This window comes from Corvus brachyrhynchos, unplaced genomic scaffold (genome assembly GCF_000691975.1).
Source record: "Corvus brachyrhynchos isolate BGI_N302 unplaced genomic scaffold, ASM69197v1 scaffold28, whole genome shotgun sequence".
NCBI classification, from domain to species: domain Eukaryota; kingdom Metazoa; phylum Chordata; class Aves; order Passeriformes; family Corvidae; genus Corvus; species Corvus brachyrhynchos.
The window spans coordinates 3,637,459-3,664,105 of record NW_008246058.1 but is presented as its reverse complement, the minus strand read 5'-3'; the positions used below and the strand labels follow the sequence as shown (position 1 = coordinate 3,664,105).

At 37.4% G+C, this 26,647-nt stretch overlaps 1 protein-coding gene across 1 annotated transcript; it reads left to right on the top strand.

Annotated features, from left to right (window-relative positions):
- Positions 1-340: 340 nt before the first annotated feature.
- Positions 341-26,647, top strand: FAM91A1 (family with sequence similarity 91 member A1). The gene is made up of 23 exons (XM_017746089.1): positions 341-421; positions 1,113-1,264; positions 2,052-2,109; positions 3,711-3,778; positions 4,996-5,109; positions 7,008-7,098; positions 9,433-9,495; positions 10,585-10,691; positions 11,453-11,491; positions 11,596-11,708; positions 12,614-12,732; positions 13,148-13,260; positions 13,458-13,544; positions 13,968-14,100; positions 14,789-14,937; positions 15,396-15,530; positions 17,664-17,777; positions 18,695-18,767; positions 19,992-20,141; positions 20,621-20,728; positions 20,989-21,112; positions 22,159-22,228; positions 23,550-26,647. The coding sequence occupies exons 2-23, from the start codon at positions 1,181-1,183 to the stop codon at positions 23,724-23,726; spliced, it is 2,289 nt and encodes a 762-aa protein (XP_017601578.1). The 5' UTR covers positions 341-421; positions 1,113-1,180; the 3' UTR covers positions 23,727-26,647.

The following is a 26,647-nucleotide window of genomic DNA, read 5'->3' as shown; positions in this document are numbered from 1 at the left end:
CTGAGTAATTTCTCAAGGCTGAAAGGCACTGAATGCTTGGTAAATGTTTGATTAATCATGTCTTTGATTTGAAAATCAGATGCTCCCTTTTTATCAGAGTGGTATTAGGAAAAAAAAAATCTAAAAATGATTGCTTAAATATGCATCCTATGTAGAGACCTATTTAAAGGTATTTTGAACTCAGAGAGAGACTAAAGATATTGTCATTGTTCAACTGGGAGACTCCCTGAGCAATGACAACTGCCTGCACATGTTTCCTCGTAAGACACTTTGCAGTGGTTTAACTAAAAGGTGGGGGGTTGTGCAAGTCAGTTAAAAGGCCTTTATGTTTTCAAGGGTCTTGGAAACTCCCAGAGGGAATATGAAAGGCAAGTCATACTCTACAGCATCCGCAATCAGTTGCGATACCGCAATAACTTAGGTGAGTAAAGAAGAAAAGTAACTTCTGATTCCTGCCCCAGTCTTCTGTGTGGAAGCTTGTCTTTACTGTAAAGCGGCAAAAACAAGAAGGTCCTTCCTTCTTTCCTTGAAAATAAATGCTTTTAAATAATAAAAGATCATGAAAAATCTTTGCTTCTGAGTCCATACGGCAACTTTTCTAGCAAAGCACTCTTGAAGGTTACTGCATTGGCAGGTGGAACTGAATTCCTACTGTAGTTCTGCTGACATTTTTGAAGTAATTAAGAGATGTTAAGAGAGGATTTGACTAGTGAAGCCTGTCACTAGGTGAGATGCAGACAGTTACCCTGACTCACAGGAGCTTTTGGCTATGACTTGTTTGCAGACTTTCAATTTAGTTTACATTGACTGAATCTGTCTTCCCAAAGCAGATAATAATTTCACTAATTGAAAGGTAACTTTCTACAGCGTGCACGAGCTCTGTCTCAATGGGCCACTTCCTGGCAATCTTTTAGATAAATCTGCTCCTTAAAGTCTCTGAGGCGACTTGTATCATATGTAGTAATTCTTGGATGCTGAATTCCTTGCACCACTACTTTATTTTGCTTGTAGTTTTCTGCAATTGCCATTCTGCTATTTTTAATCCTTTGTTGTAACACTTTTTAAAAAAGTTGAATGTCATAGAACATTGTTAACTTTTTCTCCCCTTGTAGTTAAGCATGTCAAGAAAGATGAACGTAAATATTATGAAGATCTGTTAAAATACAGTCGAGATCATCTCATGCTGTACCCATATCATTTGTCTGACATCATGGTAAAAGGTCTGAGGGTAACACCATTTTCCTATTACACAGGCATAATGGAGGTGAGTGCAGAACTGTGGTGGGAGGGTGTTGTTCTCTGTCTGGAGATGTTGGTAATGGCCCAGTAATGTGTACGAGGCAGTGTCAGGTAGTTTGTTTGGTTTTGTGTAGGCCTGCAAGGAAAGTTTCTGGAGAAGTGCTTTTACCTGCAGTGTTTTCTGCCTCATTAACCTTTCAAGAGCTGGACTTTCGTCATGTGTTTCTGGGATGGGACTCGCTCTGAGACCAGACTCTCTCTTTTGATGTTTGACATTTGTGTCTTCACTTCAAACTGTAAAAGAAATACCTCATTTTAACCATACTGGAAACTTTTTGAGAAGCCTGAAGCAGATCTGTTTTTATGAGAACAAAGATGGTTCTGTTTTCTGTCAGCACTCTGGCAACCTTCTTTTATTTTTGTTGGATATTTGAAGTGCTTTTATTTTATTTTGTGTACAGTGATTGCAGACATAATGGATTAGTTGTTTGTTTATTCTGTTATTACTGTTGGTGATTCTGTGTGCTGGTTTGTTTTTGTGAAGAGAGATACAGGATTTTGTTTATTAGTCTTTCAGCCAACATTTTTCTTTACAAAACTTATATTAAACATAAGTCTCACCTTTTATGTGTTTAACTTACTGTGTAATGATTAGTCAATAATTGTCAAGTTTGATAAGGGAACTGGCTTTTATAGATCTGTTTAAAATTAATTTCATTCTTAAAGTAAAAAGGACAGGCAGAATTTTGGACCTGCTTCTCTGAAACAATGACTTTCTTCTTGCAACTTACAAGTTTTATTTTCTTTTTAAGGACATAATGAACAGTGAAAAAAGCTATGATTCTTTACCCAACTTCACTGCTGCTGACTGTAAGTATTACCTAGATTAATTCCTGCTTTCAGTGAGTTAGAAATAAGGAGCTTCTGAAAAAGGGTTTGGGGGCATCTGTTTGCTTGAATATGAGCACGTGAATGAACGTGTAAAAGCATTTAAACAGTGATTTTTAAACTTTATAAATAGTGATTTTTTTTTTAACACTTAAGGAGTGTGTCCTCTTCATACAGAGTTCTGTCTGAACAGGCAGGACTGGAATTGGGCTGGTTTGAGCACAGCTAGGCATGGTACAAAACCTTGCCTCTGTCCTTGCTTGTTGTGCATTCCTGTTTGCCTGCACTTCCAGCTCATGTACATCAGCAAACTGAGCTAGTGTGCTTTTTGGGGCATGTGTTGGGCAGAAGACTTCAGCATTTTGCGGGACACGGAGAGTCTGCTGACACTCCTGTGAATTGGCATCAATGTGGATTGAGGGATGATGTACCAGAGAAGAGAGGGAAGAGGCTCTGGTATTTTGTGACATATCAGATGTGCCAGATGTTTTATCTATTACACCACTCTTGGTATGGGATGGGGAGATTAGGAAAGCAACAACCTTGAACCTGGTATAGGAGAACTGAGTAAGATCAATAATGAGAAGTCTTACAGAGCAAAATGTAAACTGATGGCACCAGGAGGGTATTAATCAAACCAGCCACTGAACAGTTACCTATAGTAACACTTAATTTCATGCCTTTGGTATACATTCATGCAGTTCTTTTTAAGGACAGTGTGTAGAGAGGTGAGGAGTAACCTGCAGCTTTTGAAAACAGTTGGTTTTGGTTTTAGAAGGATATTGTCAGTTAACTACTAGTTAGCCTCTGTGTAATGTTCACAGCAGGGAAACAGATGATGAAGAACTTTCCTCAGCACAATTTCGCTTGTTGGAAATCTAGTATTAGTCACGAGTATGAAGAAGGGAAAGGCTTTCCTGTTTTTGTTTCATTTCTGCTCCCCCCCCCCCAACAATTCTGTTAACTTACCACAGCTGCAGGTTAGTGACTGCAGTATAATTGACTTAAACTTCCTTAATTACATTTTTTCATAAATCTAGTGTTGAACTAGAAAGCTGCAGTTAAAGCTGAGACAGAATATGGTTTAAAACCAATGAATACTTTTCTACTATCTGTTCAGGGTCTTTAATGGTTGAAGGCTAGAGATTATAGAATTAAATTTTGATTCAGTTTAATTCAAGTGATTCTTGATTATCTTCCTTAGGAGATTAAGTGGCCCTTTGTGTCTAATTCTTAGAGTTCTAATCCAGTGCATGGCATGGGCTTTGTTAGGGGAAAGAAAAACTATCACTATTAATCTGAAGTTGTTGATGGGAGTGTAGGAGAGAAGGGTTGGATTATTCCCTGCTACCCTGTGACTGGAGTGATAGGGGATTTCTTTTTTGTTGTTTTTTTTACGTAACCTGTACCCAGTGAATGAATGGGGATATGGAATGAATTTAGCTCCTCTAACTGTCCTTTAATTTTGGGTAAGAGTAACTAAAAAGGTTATTATAGAAGTAGGTCTGATTTTTTGAAGAATGTTTAATATATCTTCAGCTTAAACCTGTCTTAAGAGAAATAAAACCTTACTTATTTTTCAGGTCTAAGACTTCTTGGCATAGGAAGAAACCAGTATATTGATCTAATGAACGAATGTAGGTCTTCAAAAGTAAGTTTGTCTTTAATTTTCTCTCCCTTTCCCTTACCCTTCCCTCCCTCTCTCCCATATTATTTCATAGGAAATGCAGAATGGAATAATTTCCTGGCCCTGGTCAGTTTAATAGTGTGGCTAATTGAGTATGATGTAGTGTATTGTTAATTACATTACATTTCCTCATGTTAGTAAAGATCTTTTTGGTTTAAAATCAAAGTATAGTAAAGGCATATGTATTAATTACTACTTTTTCATTTTTATAAATCTTATATTTTTGGAGCTGTACTTTAGAATACCAGATAAATAATGTCTCCTGGCCACTATAAGCGGGGAATGATGATGCTGGTTCTGAAGGAATTTTTCCATGTTCCTATGTGTGCAGTTGAGATCACAGTTTATTGTGGAGCAGTCTTCCATCTAGGTGTAAATCCTTGCAGTGTGTAAGTTTGTCTCTAAGACAATGCTAATGAGTGCACAGACATCCTTGGATGTGAACAGCACACGTGGAAAATGTTGTGATGGCAGTTGATAGAAGCAGGGCCTTTAGTTTGCAACAGTTCCTTCCTTTCTTCAGGGAACTCAGAAGTGCTCTTGCAGTAGCTTCACAGTCCTTTAACTGAAAGTGAGCTTACCGAAATATGCACCTGATAGTGAACCAAAAAGTAATGGTTGTGCAGTGGAAGAGAAACTGTTTAGGTCTGTAAATAAACAGTATCCTCCAGTTTTTCTTTCTTGGACTGACATTCACTGTATATTTTAGCACTGTGCTTATCGAGAAAGTTTTACTTTGTCCCTTTAAGTAAATGAAATATGTTCCTAAAATGTGTTTTTTGAAATCACTGAACTTCTTTAGAATACCCTATTTCTATACTTGTGCTCTCTTACCTGTTCAAATTAAAAAATGTCACAAATTGTTTAAATTTGGACTTGATCCTAATACAGTGGAACAGTGTGGATTTTCATTAGCAACACTTAAAATATGGATGAGCTTATGGGAAGGTTTAACAATATCAGATGTAAATTTTATTTTTCCATTCTATTTCCATGTGATCTGAGAGAGGAAACTTCTGCTAAATGACAACACTAACAGTATAGTATGTGTGTCTCTAGTCTGTGAATATAATGTACTTAAAAATGGATGTTTATACAGATCAGTTTTCATAAAGGTAAATGAATATCTGTGCATGTGAAATGCTCTTTATTACTATCTCAAATGGACTGTACCACTGCAGAAATTTTTCAGAAGGAAAACTGCCCATGATCTGTTACCCGTGAAGCCTGTAGAGATCTCTATAGAAGCATGGTGGGTCGTGCAGGCTGGTTACATCACTGAGGATGACATCAAGGTAGAGTAGTATGGATTGCATCTCTAAATCTGGGTGAATACTGATAGTCCATGAAAGCAGAGGCTTTCTTTTGTGTGAAATAGACAAAGATTATGTTAAAGATTTGCAGCAACTCTCTTATGGAAATAGAGATTGGAACTAAAGGAAATTGTGATGTTTTCTTTGTCATGTTCTGCCCTCTCTCCCCTTTGTACTTTCTGCACTATGTACAGTGTAGAGGTGGTTTTGCATTAATCAGTCTGTGGTAACTTATATGCACAATCATATGTTTTGTAGGGAACAAGGAACAAAATAAGTTTTCTCAAATTTCATATTTAAGCCCTGACAGGTCAGTTTTGACTGAATCTTCAACTTCACTGTAGTTAGTATCAGAATTGACACTGTTGGGACTGCCCGAGGCAGCACAGCGTCCAGCTGCAGATGTCCTTGGCTTCTGCTGCTGCAGGCAGGGGTCAGCTGCAGCAAGCAGGGAAAGCTGTCAGCTGCAACAGGCAGGGGCTGGCTAACGGTGTCAGCTTGTAGGAAACGCTGTCAGCTCCAGCAAGCAGGGAAAGCTGTCAGCTGCAGCAAGGAGTGCGCCCCAAACAAAGGTGGTGTAAACGCATCGTCAGAGGCAAAGGATCAGAGAGGGGTCTCTGTGTAGGTTCCAGCTGGTTTATTGCCGGTGGAAAATCCAGGGACAAAGACCAGGAAAAAGGGGAAAGCACAGCATTTTATACGGGGGTGGAACAAAGGGAAGAGCACATTTTAAAAATTATTTTTATTATTTTTATTTTATTAGTTTATACAGATCAGTTTTTATAAAGGTAAATGAATATCTGTGCATGTGAAATGCTCTTTATTACTATCTCAAATGGACTGTACCACTGCAGAAATTTTTCAGAAGGAAAACTGGTTGCAGTGGGGATCGACTGAGGAGGAGGAGATAACAGGGATAATTTAGGGGAGGGAATTACATGAGTAGACCAATGGGGCATCGAAGAAGGGAGAACTTTCCAGAACTAATACATAAGCAACTCTTGGAAATACATAAACATAAACTTATACATAAAACTGGGTGGAGAACTCCTGAACCAATAAACTTAAAACATGTAAACTAAGAACCACTTGGAACATGGGAACTCACTAAACACGGGGTGAGAATCAGACCTCTGTGTTCTGGAGGCCTGTCCAGCAGTCCTCTGAATGGTCTGCTGCAGTGGCCACTGCCACTTGCACTGCAGCACAGAATGGCAGTGGATTTGTTGCATATTTTCATTGTTTCTGTTCTTTTTGTCTGCTTAGTTTTTCATTGTTTGCACATAAAAAGCTTGTGAGATGACTTAATGTTTCATCCTCGTTCAGCTTTCATTTCTCACAGGTGGTTTTTTTACAGTAATTTGATCTGGATTTATTTTCTTCTCTAGAAGTTTTGGTTTAGATTAGAACATATTTAAAGCAGTGATGGATTTTCTTTTTTGAAATATCTTAGGCTACTCATATTCTGACATCCCACCAACCCAGGGTAATTAACTTGAAGCTACTTTGATATTGTAATGGACCTCTTTCTAGAATGATTCCAGTTGTGTGGGTGAATACTCAGTTTGGAAGTTTTAAAGAGCAAATCTGTTATACTGTGGACTTCACTTGCCAAATTCTTGTGCAATAAATTTCCTTTCCTAGAGCATGCATAATTTCATGTGGGGACAAGCTAAAAAATTTGGAGACTTTTAACTGGAACTGCATTAAATTCTTCTGTGCAAATATTTTGGTTAGGAATGTGGGTTACTCCCTATACTCTTATATTACTTGTGACTGATTTGAGGCTTAAGTGTTTGGGAGTTTTTTGAATGATACTAAGTTGCATAGACTCATTTCTACAAGAAACTAATGTGATTTTTTTTTTTCTTTTAACCTAGATTTGTACTACATCAGAGAAGTCTGCTATTGATAAGATAATTGATTCAGGTCCTCAACTTGCTGGTTCATTAGACTTCAATGTAGTTCACAGTAAGTTTTTAATGAGCATTTCTGATTTTAGATTTTGCTTAGGAAATTCTGAGAGGAGTGTCTGGAAACTAGGAATAAAGGCGATGTAAACAGCTGAGGCATAAAGGAGAGCTGGAGGAAAATATTCAAAAGCTTGTACAGACTGCAGTCTAGATCTTGTAAATTGTTTAATGGTGAACAATTAGCAGCTCTGTTATTATTCTGTAACTGTTTGAGTCAACAAATTCTTTTGTTAGAAACCTTCAGTAAAGATTGTGGGGGAAGAGAATGTAGATGAGAACAAGAGAAACTAAAATTAAAAATGTTAGAGTTGGTAATCCTGAGTAATTAAAGTGCACTTCTTGCTTTTCAAAGGAGAGTTTTTTAGCTTTTTCTACTATTTTAATACAATAAAATGGGGTTGTCTTGTTTCACAGAAATCTGCAGCTGTTACTGGCTTCTCATTTTAGCGTAACAAGTAGTAGGTATAGGCAAATCAGGGAATGAAAATTCACCGACAAAATCGTCCTTGAAAAGTCTTGTCTGTAAGGGTTTGGCTTACTACAAGCACTCAAACCTGCCACTGTAGTTTTTAATAAGAAATTGAGGCAGAATTTCGTTGCCTGTTACTGAGAAGAACAAAACAATTAAAAAAGTGAAGTAGATGAAATTCATGCTCTTGAGGGGATCTGAAACAGTATAGGGCTTAATAAAATTTGAATTCCAAGACCACTTCACAATCCTTCTGTATAAATGGCCTGCTGTTGTTTGTGGAGAGTGTTACAGCTCAGGTTTAGTAGGTTTAGAAGGATCTAATGTGTGGAAAAAGAATGTGCAGACAATTAAAGTAATGAGACTGTGAGAAGGATCATATTTTCAGGGCAAAGAGGACTGCTGAGTCCAAACTATGCTGCAACCAGTACATTTCAGGTGTGTAGATAAGGTTGTATCAATTGTAAGAAATGAATCGTGAGGAGAGACAGTGTAGAGCACACTCAGCATGTTGATGATCTGTAATGTCATCCTGACCCATTAAAGCTGTTTTGTTCATACACATCATTTTGCAAAGCTGAGTGTGTTACTGCCAGTGCTGAACAGTGAATCAGCGTGAATCCAAGTGAGTTGATGGGTTAATGCAGACATTTTATTTAAGATCTGATTGAGGGTGGTAATTTAACTAAATATACTATAGATGTATAGGCTGAGGTGTAGGTGAGCCTACTGTAGGTGAGCTCTGTGTGTTCATGAAACATCCTGACAGTTCCACTTCAGGTTTTCAGTAGCACTTCACCTGAGGGCTGTTGGTAACTTCACCGGCACCATCGTGAATGTGGTGTAGATGGACTGATCTTGGGTAACACCAAAGGAACCATGGACAATAAATTTGGTTTACTTATGCTGTGCAGTTCAGCTTTATGCCTTGCCGTTAAAGTATAGCTAATGTTCAAGAAACATTTAAACAATGCTTTCAGGCACATGGCGTGATTCTTGGGGTGTGCTGTGCAGAGCCAGGAGTTGGACTCCATGGTCGTGATGAGTCCCTTCCAGCTCAGAACATTATATGATCCCTGTTACAAACCTCAGACTCTAAAGATAACCATACTGTAATCTTTTTTCCATTTCTTAAAATCTTCTTACTGATTTATCTTTTCTGTCTGCAGTTGAGTTGAGATGGTTAGTGCTCAAATCAGTTTCAAGCCGGGAAAGTGCAGTTTAAATGTTTACCATATTGTTGTCCTTGTTGTATGCAGTGTCTGTCTGTATCTGCTGCAGCTTTGCTAATGCGTGGTGCTGAAATGCACCAGAATTTACTTTTGCAGTTGTATAAACACTTTCTGTGAAGATGTGTGGCAAGGATGTGTGAGACCACCAGAACTGTGTTTTAGTTTGTATCCTTGCTACCAAGTGGGTGAGTTCTGGCCTCAGTAGCCAAATGTAGCCAGCATCCTCAGCTGACAAAGCCAATTCAGGATAAAAACCACACTTCTTGACAGTACAGTGATGATGGTGAAAACTAAGTTAACATTTAGGAAAAGATGTGCTCATTTTTTTTAAATGGAGTTGCTTTGATTTGTGGTCATTTTGCTGTGCTGTCCTGGAAGTACTTGTAGAGTTCCAAGCATGCTGCATCAGGCTATGAGTGAGGAACTCTGGTTTAGGGTAACACCTGGTTGGTATTAGGTGTGGTTTATTGACCTGTGCATTGCAAAGGAGTATCCTACTGGGGAGGCTATTAGAAAAAATTACTTTAAAATATGAATTGGCTGATGGGGAAGTCTGCTCTCTATCTTCAGTACTTTGGAAAATGCTTTTTTTTTTTTTTTTTTCTAAAATGGTGTCCTTTTATTTATAAAGGTTTGTATAACAAAGGATTTATTTACCTTGATGTACCAATATCTGATGACAGCTGTATAGCAGGTGAGTAACTATTTAATGTTATTATACCTGTGTTTACTCAGTTTCCTTTCAGTTGTCCTTTCAATTGTTTCATGTAATTCTCTGTCTTGGAAGCTGCTTGTCTGTGTCCATGTGTGTCCTCAAACAAAACACTTGAGTTGTGAAACTTTTTCCTGACTAAATGTTTTCAACCCTATTAAAACATTGTTTTTATTGTGTATAGAATTTATTTCAACTTGAATTCTTAGGTTATATTGAACATATATTTAGGTAAGATGAGATTCTTTTATGAGAGTCATGGCATGAATTAATAAGTACCTTCCCAGAAGTTTGTAATGAAAAGGAAGAATAGCATGGAGAATTGTAGCTAGCTTACCAAACATACATGGGTTTTTGACTTCTTTCCAGACAGATGTAAGGTTTTAGTAGATACCAGTTCTATTCTTCATGGGTATTGTCATCTCAATTAGTCATGGATTGTGTCTGGGGACTGTGTAGGAGCTTAAACTAGCACAGCATGTGGGCTGCCCTTTGAACAGCTTGTTATGCCATGATAGCTCTCAGGGGTTTCTGAATTCACTATAATCTGCAAAGGCATACATTGTTCGGAACATGGTCATGCAAAAGTACCTGGCATTGCTGTATAGAGATCATTTAAGTGAAAGTCTTCTAAATACAGGAGACTTACTGCTTAGATAATTGCTTTGGAAGTCTCAGTTCTGGAGTATGTTGGTGGTGTGGGGTTTTTTGTGTCCTACTCCAATCACAGTAGTGATTTAGTCTCCATCCACATTACAAAATCATTTTATTGGCTGGACACTGGAAATTATCTGTAGTTGATGAGCTGGAGAGTGCAAGGCTTTGATGCCAGTTAGAGTGGCTTTAGTGTCTATAAGAAAACATATTGACAGGCATTACTTTCTTAAGGCATGGAGGAATTTTTAATACCTCATATACTATCTTCAGGTTTTTATGCTTTGTGCCTGGGAAATCCTCAAAATTGCAGGTACCATGAAAACTGAAGTGTAAACTCATTTTTCTGTTTTAGTACAGTTTCAGTTCAATAAATAAGTTACCAAATTGTAATTTTGAAAGTGATTCTTATTTCAGTGCCACCACTGGAAGGTTTTGTGATGAACAGAGTGCAAGGTGATTACTTTGAAACACTCCTGTACAAGATATTTGTTTCAATAGATGAACATACTAATGTGGCAGAGGTAAGTAAAACTTACCCTGTGTCAGGGCGATAGAAATACTTGAAAATGGCCCAAAGCACACTGCTAAAAACACTTAAGGATTCTGATTGACATACAGTGATTTTGTTTAGACATATTGCCAGGCTTAAGATCCAACCTGTAGCTTTTATAAGCTTGAAGGAATACCTTCAGTTCAGTGAAACAATTCCATTAGCTGGAATGAATTTACACAGAGGTGGCTAAAGTAGGCTTTTGTATGAGTTAGAACTGGAACAAAGTCTGTTTTGCTAATGTGAAATAAAAAAGTTCAAGTAATTTTTTTCTTTGGCAGTGAAAGCACACAGGGTGTTGGCTTAAAGTAGGAATGTAGCTTTTGCGTAAGCATAGTTTGAGTATGAGAAATATGTTTTCATAAGGTCTTCTCAAAACTTGGTGAATAAATATCTGAAAAATACCCATTAAATGTATCCAGGATTTGTTTCTCTCTTCGTGTGTCTTGTGACATACGTGACTAACCTAGAATGATACATACATGGTTAGCCTAGAAATTACAAAGTTGAAGATAGCCTCGTATTTCTTTTGCATGCTTTCAAGTGGGACAATTATGAGGTTTTGTGCTCTTTTTTCATCGTATTTGATGCAGACAAAATTTCTTCTAATAGTACAGGCTGGGTTTAGATGTAAGACCAACAAAAAGGTGCCAAAGCCCACCAAAAAGTGAATTACGTGCCCTGTTAATACTGTATTGCTGACTCATCTCATCTTTTTTTTTTTTTTATTAGCTGGCAAATGTGTTAGAGATTGACTTATCTTTAGTAAAGGTATGTGTATGCAATGCATTTGTTTAACTGGATACAGAAAGTTCACTGTCTTGCAACCTTGGTTTCATACAGCAGTTCCTTACTCTGTATGTATGTTCCTGCAGAATGCTGTGTCCATGTATTGTCGGTTAGGCTTTGCTCATAAGAAAGGCCAAGTAATAAACCTGGATAATCTTCATCCATCATGGAAGAATGTTCCTTCAGTAAACAGACTGAAGTAAGTGTCTTTACTCTTTCTTAGGCTTATTTTTCTCATTGAAGGGAAAACTTAGAACCAACATCTGATTTTAAAGCTATTGGTTGCTTTCTTTGACTTCTGCAATAACAAATCTCATTTGGCTTTCTAATGCGTATAATGACAAGAATGCTTGATCCGCATGTTAATCTGAGGATGAGGAATGGTAATTCAGACTGTAAATTCAGAGTACTCCATTTGGTGCTGTTACTTAGTGCTGGCTTTTTCACCTTTGGGTACCTAGTTGCTCACTTTTTCAGCAGATGAATATGCATTTGTTTTACACTCCTGGGGCTAGAAATAACAGCTGTCAGTGTGCTATTAGAGAGGCTGTTGCTCTTGGCACTGCTGGCAGTGAATATGTGCATAAAGATCGCTTGTTTGGTGTAAGGAACCATTGCAATTCTGTCAGTGACATTCTCACATACCTGTGCATCGATATCACTCCCAGGAAAGGGCAGATAATACCAGTCAACAAAGAGTTCTCCAAGCTGAAATGCCAAATTGGATTAGTTAAGAATTGTCAGGTGCTTTTAGTTCAATATCTGCTAAGCCATTTAAAATTTACTGCTATGCCTGTTTTCTTTAATGCTTCTTCAGACTGTGAGAACAAAGTGGATTAGATTTTTTCCATTGGATTCTTCAATTATGGTGGTTTGATTTTTCAGGTCTTTTCACAATCTGATATTTTCAACCTCCCAATAAACCTTTCTGCTGAAGCTAAAGCAGGACCCTGAGGGTTATTAAGCTTGGCTGATTTAGGGCTTAGACATATTGAAAGGCATGTGTTAGGTATGCCTGTGCATGGACTACTAGCACTGGAAGGCAGAGATACTTCTCTGGTGCTGCAGTGACCAATAGATGTGGATTTTAATTCACATTGATAGGAGTACTTTGGATCCTCAGAAGATGCTGCTTTCCTGGGACAGTGGGGAAAACAGAAGTCCTATACAGGAAGCTGGGTCATCAGCCACAGATACAGATACCAACAGTCAAGATGATCCAGGTTAGCACTAATAGTAAATTTTAATACATTAGGATAAATTATTTTTATGTTTATAGAGTGGCATAGGCTGTAAAGGGGTGTAGAAATAAGTTAAACACAGACTATATAGATCCTTTTGTCATATGGACTATTCAGTGGGGGAGGTGGTATCTACTTCTTGGTTTAAGAGTCTTTAGCTAAATAGCTTTTTTCTGAAGATGAGACTGATCTGTATAGTGGATATAAATTGATGCAAAGATACCAGCTTCTGAATTAAGTTAATCAGTAGTTTAATAGTAAGGAGGGAATTTTGTTTTACTTGGTATAGTGATAACTAATGTATTTTTTTCTTTGTTATTAGATTTAATTAAACTTGATGATACTGTTTTTAAATGAAACAGATGTGATCATCTACTTCCTTTTTGTTTTCTATTAGCTGAAACAGCCAGCGTGAGCAGCCTGAACCTGTCCAGTGGACACACAAAGCGCATTGCCTTCCTGTTTGATTCTACCCTTACAGCCTTTCTAATGATGGGGAATCTCTCACCAGTATGTCCAAATTGTTTGATGTATTATGCCAAGAATAAATATGTAGAGCTTTAAATTACTCTGACATCAATATAATACAGCTTTATTTAAAAAATAAATATTAAAAAAATCTCTATTATTTTTAAGTAGTTTGCTTAATATAACTTTTACTTGTCCATTCTCTTCTCAAAGAAGACAGTTTTGTTCTGTTGTTCCAGAACTTGAAAAGTCATGCAGTCACAATGTTTGAAGTTGGGAAACTGTCAGATGAGAGTCTTGACAGCTTCTTGGTGGAGCTGGAAAAGGTAAGTTGTTACATGTTGGGCAAAATGCTTTTTCAGCACTTGAAGTGTTAAAGGGTCCAACTCCACCTTCAAAGATAAATCTAGAAGGACAACTGTAGAATTATGTAGGAGCAGTGCTGTCAATTGCTGTATCATTTCATACCAGTCAGGATGACTGGACACTTCAATCCTTTTACCTAAAGACTGAATCATGGTTCTGATATATAGATATTGTCTTTGTGTACTTTTTGACTGTTCCACTAGCATGGCCAAGACCTGCTTTTCATTTAATAGTTGCTGTAGATCACCTTTGGATATAAGCTGCAGGGTTATTACTCAATTACAAAGCTTTAGAATTCTAATTTGTTCATCTTTCCTTTGGTGCAATTAATGCTTATGTAAACAACCTGCCACTTGTATGCATTTATTTTGTTTCTTGTTTAGGTTCAAAGCACAGGGGAAGGGGAAGCACAACGATACTTTGATCACGCCCTCACACTAAGAAACACGATCCTGTTTCTGCGGCATAACAAAGACCTGGGGTCACAAGCTGTGCAGCCTGATCAGCCAAATAATGGTACTGTGAGCACTTTCAGAAATCCTTCTTAGTTGGTTTACTTATCTGCCATAGACTCAGCTTTCTGCCCTTGCTGCTTTTGTAGAAAGCAGTCAGTATCCTACTTGCTTAAAAATATTTTGAAATATTTTTCATCATCCTTTGAGACTGTGTTACTGGGTTTGCTTGTTGAATGACGGATTTGGTTAACAAGGCTTGCACTTAAGATCCAGAGCAAGAGATTAAAGCATAATAAAGGCAAGACAAGCTGAACTTGAGAAAGAGACTGTTTCAAATCACATGCTTCTGAAAGCCATATAGAGGAGTAGTTTTTTCAGAGGAGTAATTCACAGCTGTTCTGTCAAAGAAATATTTTTCAAGCCATGAAAATGAATGTATTCCTCTAATGGGGATAATTTTTTAGTGGTGTTTTTTTTTTTTAACTTAGGTAACTTCCTCAGTACCTCTGTGTTTATTTCCTGGGTTCAGTTAGTTGGTGAGGAACTAGTTCAGTCTCAGACAACCCTGTATGCCTAGAATTGCTAAAATTTTGTGCCGATTTATTAAAATTCACCCCAATTGTTTAAAACTTCATTGTGGAAAATACTGCCCTAATGGCTTAGCAGAGAATGGAAAATCTAAAATCATGGTTTGTGTTTGTATGTTCCATTTTAAGTGATAATTTAAGAACCTTGTATTTTGAACATAGGGTTCCCCTTGGACTTGTTACGATGCGAGAGTTTGCTCGGTTTGGATCCAGCTACCTGCAGCAGAGTTCTCAACAAAAATTACACTCTGCTGGTTTCCATGGCACCGCTCACCAATGAAATTCGACCTATTAGCAGCTGTACACCCCAGGTGAAAAAATGCTGAGGGATTTGTCCCTCCCTCCCCCTTCCTAATAGCTTTTTTGGATACATTTGTTAGATGTCCCTTTTAAAGTGACAAAATTATTAGCGTGTAGAATATCACTGTAATTAATCTAATAAAAAATGTTAAGTTGAGGAAACGTGAATATTTAGTAAATTAAGTTTGTTTAACTTATTAACAGTTTTTCTGTTCAAATTAGTGTCAGTGACAGACATTTTAGTTCTTGAATTTGGATTAATAGAAAATACTGTCACCTTTCTGTGAAGAGTCTTGTATCACTGGACTAAGTACCTAGAATATAGTCAGTAGAGAGTAATACATTTGTACTTCAGTGCTGAAAAACTGGATTTCTATTTCTTTAAAACTGTTGCTTCTTAAATTAAATCTGTATGTATGATGGTTGCAATATGAAGTTATTTCTAATTTCTTGAATAATCTCTCTTCAGCATATTGGGCCTGCAATACCAGAAGTCAGTTCAGTTTGGTTCAAACTGTATATATACCATATAACTGGACAAGGACCACCCTCCCTGTTGCTCTCTAAAGGAACACGTCTTCGAAAACTTCCAGATGTTTTTCAGGTAGTCTGCGCATGGATTTATTCTCCCTTCCTTCTCCAAGTGTTTCAAAGCGATTACAGTTGAAGTCAGAGGTACAATTCATTGTAGATGATGTTCCTTTTCTAGAAGCTAGTTTTATGTAGCATCTTGGTTTGTTTTCTTTCAAGGTTGTGAAAAAGGAATGCTATATATGTCTCTGTCAGAATGAGACTCCAGTATATTTAATGCCACCCCTTTCAAGTCTGGTGTAAAATGTGGTATGCAGTCTTAAGAATTGAGGTTTGTTAGCCCATCCACAGAGAGTGCTACAGAGATGTAGAAGAGCAGTGTGAAAAGATGGAGACCTAGTATATTGTGCTTTTTTTTTAGTATTGTGCAAGAAACGTCACTTCTACACATAATTCTGCCTGTTTAGAAGATAGCTATCATGATCACTTCCAGTTTGTCCAAATCTATGCTGGAGACTTTGGAGTTATTGGCTGTAATTCTCCCTGCAATTTAAGTGACGGAATAATTTAATAGAAGTTGCATTAGGTTGGAAAAAAGGTCTTCCTGGCCCCATAGGCTGGCTTGTAGCAGTGTCTGGAAGCAGGGAGTAGCAGCACATTAAGTAATACTTCCTTGTAAGACCTTTCCACTCTCCTGCATGTTCTGGTTCGGAACTCCCTGAGCTGCATGTGATTCTCTGTACACAGAGATTGTGACTCAAATTCTTGGCTCTGCACTGATGAGCTGATTTCCTCAATTCCTTCCAGCCTTGAATCCACCTAACTTTTTAGTGTCCATACAGTGCTTTGGCAAGGAGTCCCAGAAAACAGCACAAGTGATCAACTTCTGCCTGAAAAATTTCAGATGCTGCCTTCTGCCATTCTGTCTCTGAGATGCTAATAAAGACAAATGTACCACAAAGGAACACTGCTGGATATTCTGTATAGTAGACAAATGTAGGTGGAACTGGCCATGACAACTTCTAAACTTGCCCAAACCAGAAAATCTTTGCATCCGTTGACTTTGATTTGAAATGCCATGGGCATTTAGCAGTGTTTGGGTTTTGCTGCTTACAGTGGAATTTACAAAATAGTATTGTTCAAGTTTATTATTGCAGAGAGGCCTCTACAGTTTTCATCTCATTTTTTTCATCTTGTAGATTCTTGAGGAGCTAAATATATTAGAAAGGTATTGAGACATTCAGAGAGGGACTGCATTCTTTGGTGTACCTACATCAGCAGTCCTCTCTAGCACTAGGATTTGTAGATTCCATTCCTCAAACCTTTCATGTGTCCCTTCCCTTTATGATTTCAAAAATTTTGTACATACCTCCATTTCTAAGATTTACTGTAAGATCACATAGGATTAAGTGAATCAAGTCTTCTAGAGCAGAAGGCATTTTGTAAGGATATTGGTGATGACTTTGCTTCAAACCCTAGTCTGTCATTAGTTTAAACCACCAGTACATGTATGGATTGTGCACTTTTATTAGTAAAAAAGCATTCAGTGTGGTAGCCTTGGAAAACTTCAATATTGCATGAATCTCAATGTGCTGATAGGACAGATTTTCTTGAACTAAATGATCTCCCAGTCTGGACTTTTTTCCTCTGTGGGAATATGAGTGCTCTCTCCTGCTGCTGTTTTGTAATGTCATTTTCTTAGGGAACTGTCAAGAGGTTTCTAGAAATCTTATGGAGATGCAGTGGAATTGAATCTTGAAAACTGAGACACTAGGAAATTAATTAGTGGTTTTGTCTTCCTGTTTCCCACCCTGCCCTTGATAGGTGTTTTGGGGGTTGATTTATCTTTGTTCATTGCTGGGAGTGTTAGTTTATCCATCTTATATTTTCCTTGAAATTTATGTGGGATTATATTCATCTCCGGTTTGCTAGAAGGCTGCTGCAATGGCCACGTAGCTCTACAGGACTTGGTGGCAGATACTTCCTGTCCAGAATAGCATCTTAACTTTGAGGTTGGCAAACTTCTGTCTTTACCAGGAGTACAAACATGAGTGATCCTTGGTTCCAAGTACAACACTGTAGAGCTGTAGTTACCTATGGTAACTTCCTAGTTGTAACAATATACTAATGCTTAACTCTTGTATTTCACTTAATGTGCTTAGATAATTCATTACTACAATAAACACTTTGAATTTCTCTCTTCCAGGGTTATGATCGCTTACTAATAACATCTTGGGGTCATGACCCAGGAGTAGTTCCTACTTCAAATGTGCTCACAATGTTGAATGATGCTTTAACACATTCTGCTGTTCTAATTCAGGTACAGAGTGCTCTGTATAAATGATGAAAACCTGCATAATTTTTTGAGTTAAGCTGTTACATGGTAGAGGCTATTAACAATGTAGAAGAGCTGCACTTTTGCCAAGAGCTGAAAAATTTGTTTAACTTCTGTGGGCAGTGCTGCTGTGATTCAGTGGCGGTCAAGACACGGGTTTTGGACAGAATTCACATTATGTATGTGTTACTGTTTTGTGGGCAAGCATAACAAGTTTTGGTAGCTAAAGTAGGGGAGATAGTAAACTGGAATGAAAGCAAGGGGCCCACAAGCTTTTTACAGTGACACAAGGTAACCAACCGGTATTATGAACTGTTACTGAAGAAATGCGCCTTTTCAGACTGCTTGGTATTTAGCTCTTACAGTAAAGTATGAACAAAACATGCTGTTTATCATAAACAGCAGAATAGGTTGAACTTTTCTATTTGGGAGAAGTAAAATGGCTTCCTCGACAATTTCTTTGGTTCAGCTGAAATAGTCTTTGAATTAATCATTTAAATAAACAGATGTTTTAATATTGTTACAAACATAAAATTGCACAGTCTCAAAGGCCAACTTATAAGCAGCCTGTGACTGCTGAAAAATGTTCTGTATGCAGGGGTGGAAGCTCCCTTTTGCTCCAGAAGTGCTCAGCCTTTAGAAAATACTTTTGTAGCCAGTAATTGGAGAGAAAAATTGCTCCTCTTCAGTGAAACTTAGCCTCACTGTGTTTACCACATGCATTTTAAGGGGATAGGTGGGGTACTTCAGTTGTTTCTGCTAAGGAGGACCTTTAATGCATAAATACCTCCATTTGTTTGTTTCATCAACTTGGCTGGTACTCCTTAATAAGGAGCACAAGTGAGACTGAGCTAAGCTGATGAGTATTTTTTCTGTTCCTAATTTAATTTCTTGATGTTCAGGGGCATGGCATGCATGGAATGGGAGAAACAATGCACATACCTTTCCCTTTTGATGAAGCTGAGCAACAGGGAGGTAACTGATCATCTTCTGTGTAATTTCTACATTACATTACACATCTATTGCACATCACCTTGTGCAGTAAGGTTGCAATAATCCTTTTAAAACAAATTTTGTTGATCTTATGAGTCATATGAGAAAATGGTAAGTTTTAAATGGTTGACAAGTCTGTTCTGAGCTTAGAGGTATCACCTTTCCCTTTCTATCTTCTCTGACCTAATTAGAATCTGTTTTCTGGCCTCTCTTCCCTCCTAACACAGATGTAAAGAAGTAACTTCCACAAATACCTCTAAATCTTTCTTTGTGCCTACTTACTTATTAACTAGCATATTTATTAACTGCATAAATAATTCTTCCATATATTACATTGAGCATTTCTTGACTGCTAGGTGAGAACATAACTGAACAAACCTTGATTATTAGCACCAGGAACCTACTACCAGGAGTTTTCTTCCCCAGGAAAAGTTTTGCTAGCAAAATCTATGCCTTCAAAGTCTGCCTAGCTCAACTGATTTTGAAAGGCAGGAATTAACATCTTCCCAAAACTCCTTGATGAGTAGGACAGAAGCTTTGCAAAGTTGAGGCCATAACCTCTCCAAGTGAGAGCTGCCATAAAAGTGTGAATTTCCAGATACAAAATCTAAAATTTTTTAAGCTACCACTTAGAAAAGTCTGGCACAATTAGAAATAAAATTAACTTCCTCATTTAGTTTTTACTAGGTTCAAAATTTGTTACTTTTATGTTTGTACTCTCTGACATGTCTGGTTTTTCATTTAGTATCAGTGGAAGAAACCCTGAAGTTAGAATCTCTCAAGTCCTGACATGAACAGCTCAGTGTTAAAATCTGTTGTTAAGCTCTAATGCTGTATTCTAATTCTTCAGAATTTCAGATGTGAAGCATATATCTTGCATTGAATTTTCCATAAAAGACTCTGGCACTGAAAGAGCTGGACACCCGATTCCTAGCTGAACCTTGCCATTTCTGCTGTCTGAATATCTCTATGTAGGAGGGAGAGATTGTCTTCTGTTTGCATTTTTCTTTCTCATTTGCTCTATTACTGTACTATAAAATACCACGTCATGCTTGTTGTTATCCCATATATAACAATGTGATCACTAAGATGCAGCATTACAAGCAGGAAAAATCCAAATAAAAAACTTAACCTGGCCTAGAGAGGAACCACATGGTTATGGGGGAGACCTCTTGTAAGCTGGAATATGTTTTGTTTCCTCCTTAGCCTTCTCTCGTGTGAACATGGGCATTCATACGGCTTTAAAAATACTGAGAAACAAAGTGGACTTGCAGCATTTTTGTGGCTATGTCACAATGTTGAATCCTTCAAGTCAACGTGCTAACAGAAAGCTGAGTGATGCTTCTGATGGAAGAGGTTTGTTACCAATAATTGTCTTTTTTGTCTGTGTCCCCTTAATTTCACATACAGTTACTTGAGCAAAGGTGAACGTAAGCTTAAATTCTTTGATTTATAACTCTACAAAATACTATCCAACACAGATAGGAACCCATTTTGAGTGTAAATCTATTGGCAGTAGGCTTACTTCCCAATTCTTCTTTGAGACTAGCTCAGAAATACCAAATAGAGATTGATAAATGGCTGAACTAGAACAGTCAGTGAAGGGAAAAAATACTTTTTTAAATATTAAAAACAAATTGTGTCATTTTTATATGCTAGAACTTAATCTTTCATAAGTGTTGAGGATCCCTAAATAACTCTTCAGTCCCAAAATGAGTCAGGCCCTATGTTTCTCTCTATCCCTTCTTCCAGTTTTATAGCTTTATAGTCCTTGGGCAGAGGCAACCAAACTTACATTCATGTTCGTGTTTATGTAAGAATTACTTTGCCTTTAGGAGAGACTGAACTAGCATCAGGATCTGATGTAAATGGGAGCACAGAATCATTTGAGATGGTAATAGAAGAACCCTCAATGGATTCTGCAGTCAAGCAAAGCCTTGAAGGTAAAAACATGACAAACGGCTTGTATTAAACATTTACCTTGTTTTTAGGGATCTGAATTCATTGATTATTCTCTGGGGCAAGTCCAATGCTAAATTCCTCTTCAGATTCCCTTATATATTTGAGCAGTTCAGTAAATGACCTGTCTTCAAAAAGCATGAACTGTCTACTGGATCCAGATCTAAGACTGTTGACCCCCCAATGAGCTTTCTTGCCTTTTTTTCCCTAACACTTCAGTTATCTCTTGTTTTTATTTCTGTAGTACCCACAACTGAACTGGAATGGGTTCCCCTGGAATTATGCTTTGGCATTCCACTTTTCAGCTCTGAGTTGAATCAGAAAGTCTGCAGAAAAATTGCTAGTCATGGATTATGTAGAAAAGAAAGGTGAGCTGTAATTTATTGGCTGCAGCTTTAACAGATAGTGTGTATTATGTCTGGAGCTTCTGTAAGAAGAGATACCTACAACTACATGACTATAAAGCAGAACTGAGCTATGTTTATAGAGTAGGTAATTCTGATGTGTAAGGGAGTTGTTTTTTGGCTCATAGATAAGTACAAGTAGTCCTTAGTTGTGGTAAGATAAAGATTAGGCTTTTTTTATAGTTTCTGTAATGCAAAAATTAATTCTTTATTGTAAACTGTCTATGAGCAGATCAGCAAAAAAGTAAATTTGGGTGCCTTCCTACTCATTTTCCCTTCCTAGCCTAGCACAGGCTTTTTTTCCTCCTCCTAATTGTTCTGTAGTGGAGGAGGAAAGCTTGCTGGTAATGCTTTGATGTAAAATGCATTTAGCTCTTATGGAAATTTTCTTTACTGTTGGTATCATACTTGATAAGTTTAGTCACAGTTTATGATCCAGCTATCTAATGCTTTTTACTGCAGCTTTTCTTTATGAAAGATTATTCTTTCAACAATGGGGTTTTGGGGTTTGTTTCTCTTGTTTTGTGAGGGATTGGGGGTTTTTGTGGATTATTTTTTGTGGCTTTTTTTTTTCCCCTAAGGCATGATTCTGGAAATCAAAAGTAAGGGTGCTTGAAAATAAGCTTAAGGTTCTTACAGTAGTTGACCTGCTTGTAACAGTGTGTCACTAATATATTTAATAAAAGTCATGTTACCAGACTGTCCTATATAAGAATGAGTCTAATATATTAGTATCTTACATAAAATAATATTTTTCAATTGCAGTAGTTTCATTTTACTTAGTATAAATGGTGTGGAAAATAGCTTTTACCTGACTAGACTCGAGCAGATGAGTCAAGCACCTCTTCAGTGATTACCGTATTATCAAGCTTTATGTGTGAAAGCTTTTAACTTGGTCACATGATGTTAGATACTACTGGAGTTATTTGTGAGCAAGTTACTACATGGGTACTTTACTAGTGAAAAATTGTGTTCCTTGACCATAGCTTCTTTTCTTTTGTTTTTTCCAGCCTTCAAAAACTCCTACATTCCAGTAGAAAGCTGTCTCTTCAGGTCCTTAATTTTGTTCATTCATTCCAGGTAAGAAGCAATAATAATCCAGATGTTAATCATTCTGTATGGTCTGTCATCCCTTCCTACCCTCTTGCCTTTCTTGGGTGTATGGAAACATACGTGGTTTGTTTTATTTGTCTTTTCTTCAAACGGTACCAGTATTAAGCACTCAAGTGCTACTTGAAGGACAAAGCAAGTACTTCTCTATCCCTTCTCTAGCCTCACTTAATACTTGTATCAACTCTGTGGTTGCTCCTGGTGCGTAATTATTTTCATTGTTTTTTAGGACACTTGCTCAGCAGAGTTGTCCTTCACTCCTCCTGCTGTAACACAGCCTACTCTGCTGGTTATGTGGTGGCTGCTTGGATATGTTGGAGAGATTTACTGCTAACCAGGGAGATGCTAATTTTATCTGCCTCTCAAGTCAATGTGTTTCCTTAGAAAAAAAAATATATTAACATGGATTTCATTTTTGTACTTGTCCTAAGATCCTCTAGACCTTAGTGTTCAATGAGTATAAATACATAAAACGACATACTCTGGAAGGACTGTTTAAGAGTGTAGGTAGGAAATAGGGATCTTGTGTAGTAAGCAAAGAGGAATGCCAGGTCTGCAGCCTGCTCTTAATTCTGCATGGAAGCAAGCCATGTGCATGTGTAACATGGGATCTGCTTAGCTGCTCTGTCTTACGATACTTTTCTCTAAAACTCTGGGTTTTCAATAAGATAATGAATTTGCAGGTTATTTAACCAGGTAGTGTTATGGACGCTGTGATCCTGAAACTGTCTCTTGATGAGAATGTTGGAGATTCCCAGTAGGTTTGAAGCCCTGAAACCAACTGTCTGTCTCAAGTGACTCCTGTCCTAATGTGTTAGATGTTATCTCTGAGATACACTTTTCTACTTGATGACTGTAGAAAGGGGGAAAAAAAAAGTGCTGATGAGAGTTTTAATATGAGAAAACCAAACTTCTGAGAAATAATACCTTCAGCATATGGTCAAGTAATTGCCTCCAAATACATGTATCCATCTTAGCATGGTAGAGGATAAATAGCAGTCTGATAGCTGTCCTGAAGATTTTAGAGATTTTCATTTATTTTTTCTAGGTCTTCAGTTTTAAGTCCCAGTTTTCCCTAGAGGTTTGTTGGAAGGCAAATTATGCATGCACAGATGCAGCTGAGGCATCTGTATGCTTATTTAATTTTGTTTATTCTGTTTTTACTTCATAATTATTTGGTATTTATTGGATTATAGTAACACACTTCAGAAACTCAAAGTGTATTTGCAGATTAGATTAATCTGTCATATTCTTTGCTTTGAAGACACGGTTTTCTTCTTTTTGCTTTTAGGAAGGTATTTCAACGCTGGATCAGCTCCATGATGCTGGTTCTTCAAGTTCACTTCTGCAGCCGATTTCTGCAGATATGGGTGTTCCTCTTCCTGCCAAGAATCTCATGTTCAAGGAAGGTGTATTATCTGAATGGAATGGATGGGCCCCTTCCTCAGTTTTTTTCAACCACACCTAAGGAACAAGTCAAATAGAGGTTTTGTGCATTGATCACTAAATGCCTTTCTCCTATTACGGTTAATTCCTAGTGCCAACCACTAAGAAGTGTACTGCTGCTGCAGCATAACCCATGTAAAAGTAGTGTTACAAAAATGTGTTGTGTTGCAGTATTGGGGAAGTACTTAAACTGTCTAGAACTTGTTACTCATTACTGCATATCTTGCTGCAACAGAGAGCTTTTTAGCTGTCAGCACTATTTTTATCTTGAGACAATCTTTCTTTTATAACTAAACATGCCCTTTCTAGGCTTTCTGATGATTGTTAAATTTCTATGCTGTCACCACAAAATTGCAATAGTAGTTTTCTATGTTCGTTACTCAGACATAAATTCTGTTTAGTTTTGTACTGTATTACTGAAAATCTTTCTGTATAAAGGTAAGAGATTTGATTCTTCCTCTGAAAGCTCAGTGATACCAACTGATTAAATAAAAGTATCATGATGATATGGGGCATTAAGGATTGTTGAATTCTGTAGTTCAGCTTAATGCTGGGGCCTTGACAAATCAGTACAATGGAAGGAGGAGGCTGAGTTAGGGCAGACTCAGTGTCCTGCTGATGACCTAAGGCCACTGCTGATGAGTGGTTCACTTCCACCCCTGTCAGTATTTGGTGGAGGTATGGAATTGTGGAAGATTTGAGGTGGTTATCTCTGTTCGCAGAGTTCTTAATGATAATTGATTCATCCTCCTCTTGGTGTGAAACCAGGAGTGTCTGAGATTTGATCCCACTGGGAGTCTTTTGCTGTAATTTGAAGCTGGTGATGATTCCTGTGGGCAAACTTCTGTTGTTATAAATTAAATTTAAGGTAGATAACTAATTCTGTCCTGTTGATTAATGTTTGAAAGAACAGAGGTCTTGATTTTTCACATCAGTCATTAGCAAAGGAAGATAACAGCAGAGGATGTGAAGACAGAAACTTCAGTGAATCTGTGTTCCTTGAACTATTAGCTGTTGATCATGACAAAAATTAACAGTAAGCTGTTTCATCTAAATAATGTTCTGGCTTTATTTGTAGGGGATGACTTTATGTAGCATGATTTTACTTTTGTTCATATTAGGTATTAACAACTTACTGCCAGCTTTAAAATGTCTGTCCCGTTCAGCACATGAGGAGAACAAGCGATGCAGTGTGTTAAGACTTCTCTGCTAGCTCCCTTCTTTACTAGAACTGCCTTGTTTTAAATAGTCATAACTAAAAGTGAGACTTTATCATCCTGTCATTACTATCCTGCTACACGTAATAGCTCAAGGATCTGTGGCACAGATGGTGCTGAACAGCAGCAAGGAGAAAAATGGCAACATTTGGGTTTGTGTCCTGTTCTGCATGAAAAAAACACGTCAAAAGCTTGAAGAGGACAAATCTACCATGATAGGATAAAGCAGTGACTTAATTTCCAACTGTGAAGATCCCATTCTTTTTCATTGGCTTCACGTGCATTCCTGAAGTGTAAGAGTAGGACTTGTGCTGTAAGAAACTGAAAGTCTATAGTTCTTCAGTTTGCTCAGTGCTGCTTTCTTGCATCTGTTTTTTTCTGGAATTTTACCGGCAGCAGCTGAGCTTAGTAGCATTCTGCATATGTCACAGTTACATTATCCATATAAAGTTGATCATTTACACTACAGTGACTTTTTGTACTGGACATGCATATTCTCCATAGCAGTTTTTAAGTTGCCTTATTTCCTCCAAAGTAAATTGAAGAGGAATTGGATGTCAATCTGCTAGAAATAGCTGAGAAAACCTTTACTGTGAGAACTGTTATGTGGAGATTAGGCCAGTACCTGGCACTGTGGAGGAACTTAGTAGGAGGTGATGGCTTACACTTTCAGGGCTATAGATGTTACTTTAAGTGCTACTGTGAGCTGCAGTAGGTGAGCTAGTTTGCTATGTTGTATTGAATTTTGCCATGCACTATCCATACTAGTATGTAAAGTGATGATAGTGCAAGTTGTATAAAAGTTTGAAAATAGATGAAAACTTACTGTTCTCACTGCATATTCTTCAGTGTTGCTGAGTGAAGGATATCCTTTGTTATTAGGTTGTCTAAAGTAAAGTTTCTAAACAAAAGTAGCCTGTTCCTCAGAGTTGGTTAATACCCATAAATCTTACAGTTAATGGTGAGAATTCCAGATGTGTTGCAGTTTCTTAGAACTCAAGCCACCCTAATTTAGGGGCTTCAACACTAGTTTAGGAGCTTAAATATTCAAATCTGCATATCTGATGTTTACTGAATAAATTGCAACCAAAGAAGTCTATTGAAATTCCTGACACTAGTACAGCACCAGTGCTTGAGATGGTCAACAGGCTTCAAACTATGTGACTTTTGTTTTAAATACAGTGTAAACACCCAACAGGTCTCAAAGATCTTCATACCAAAAGAATCTATTTTATATTGTTTTGCAAATAAAGACAAATGAAATCAATTTCTTCAGGTAGTTTTATTGACTGTGGGGAAAATCACGTGCATTACATATTGTGAAGCTGTTTTAAGTTTCTGTTTCAGCAAGATTTTTAACTTGCAGAAGACAGCTTGGCTTCATGCTCTGGCACAACCCAAGTAGTACTGAAGCTAGATGGATATACCTGAAGATGTTCAGGAGCCAGCTAAGAAGTGTGTTACATTTGTTTTCAGTTTTTTTGATCATGACTTATTGCACTTTTTTCTTTTCCTTCATTGTTCTCAAATTTTCTCTTACTTTCTTCAGTGTTTCAAATGGTTTGTATTTTGGAAGTTTTAAGTACAACTGTAACTGAATACAGTTGTGCTCCTCTAGTGTGACATTGTTAATATTACACATTGAATTGTACAAAGTCTGTGTTCAGTTAAATTATTGGCACATGTAACAAATGTTTACAAATAAACTGTGGTGTAGGTCAAACCA

Excerpts from the sequence above, each read along its gene's own strand:
- FAM91A1 (XM_017746089.1), top strand. The coding sequence starts at position 1,181 with ATGCTGTACCCATATCATTTGTCTGACATCATGGTAAAAGGTCTGAGG. Across the intron at positions 12,733-13,147 it reads CAACAGTCAAGATGATCCAG|CTGAAACAGCCAGCGTGAGC; the intron begins GTTAGCACTAAT and ends GTTTTCTATTAG. Across the intron at positions 17,778-18,694 it reads ATTCTGCTGTTCTAATTCAG|GGGCATGGCATGCATGGAAT; the intron begins GTACAGAGTGCT and ends CTTGATGTTCAG.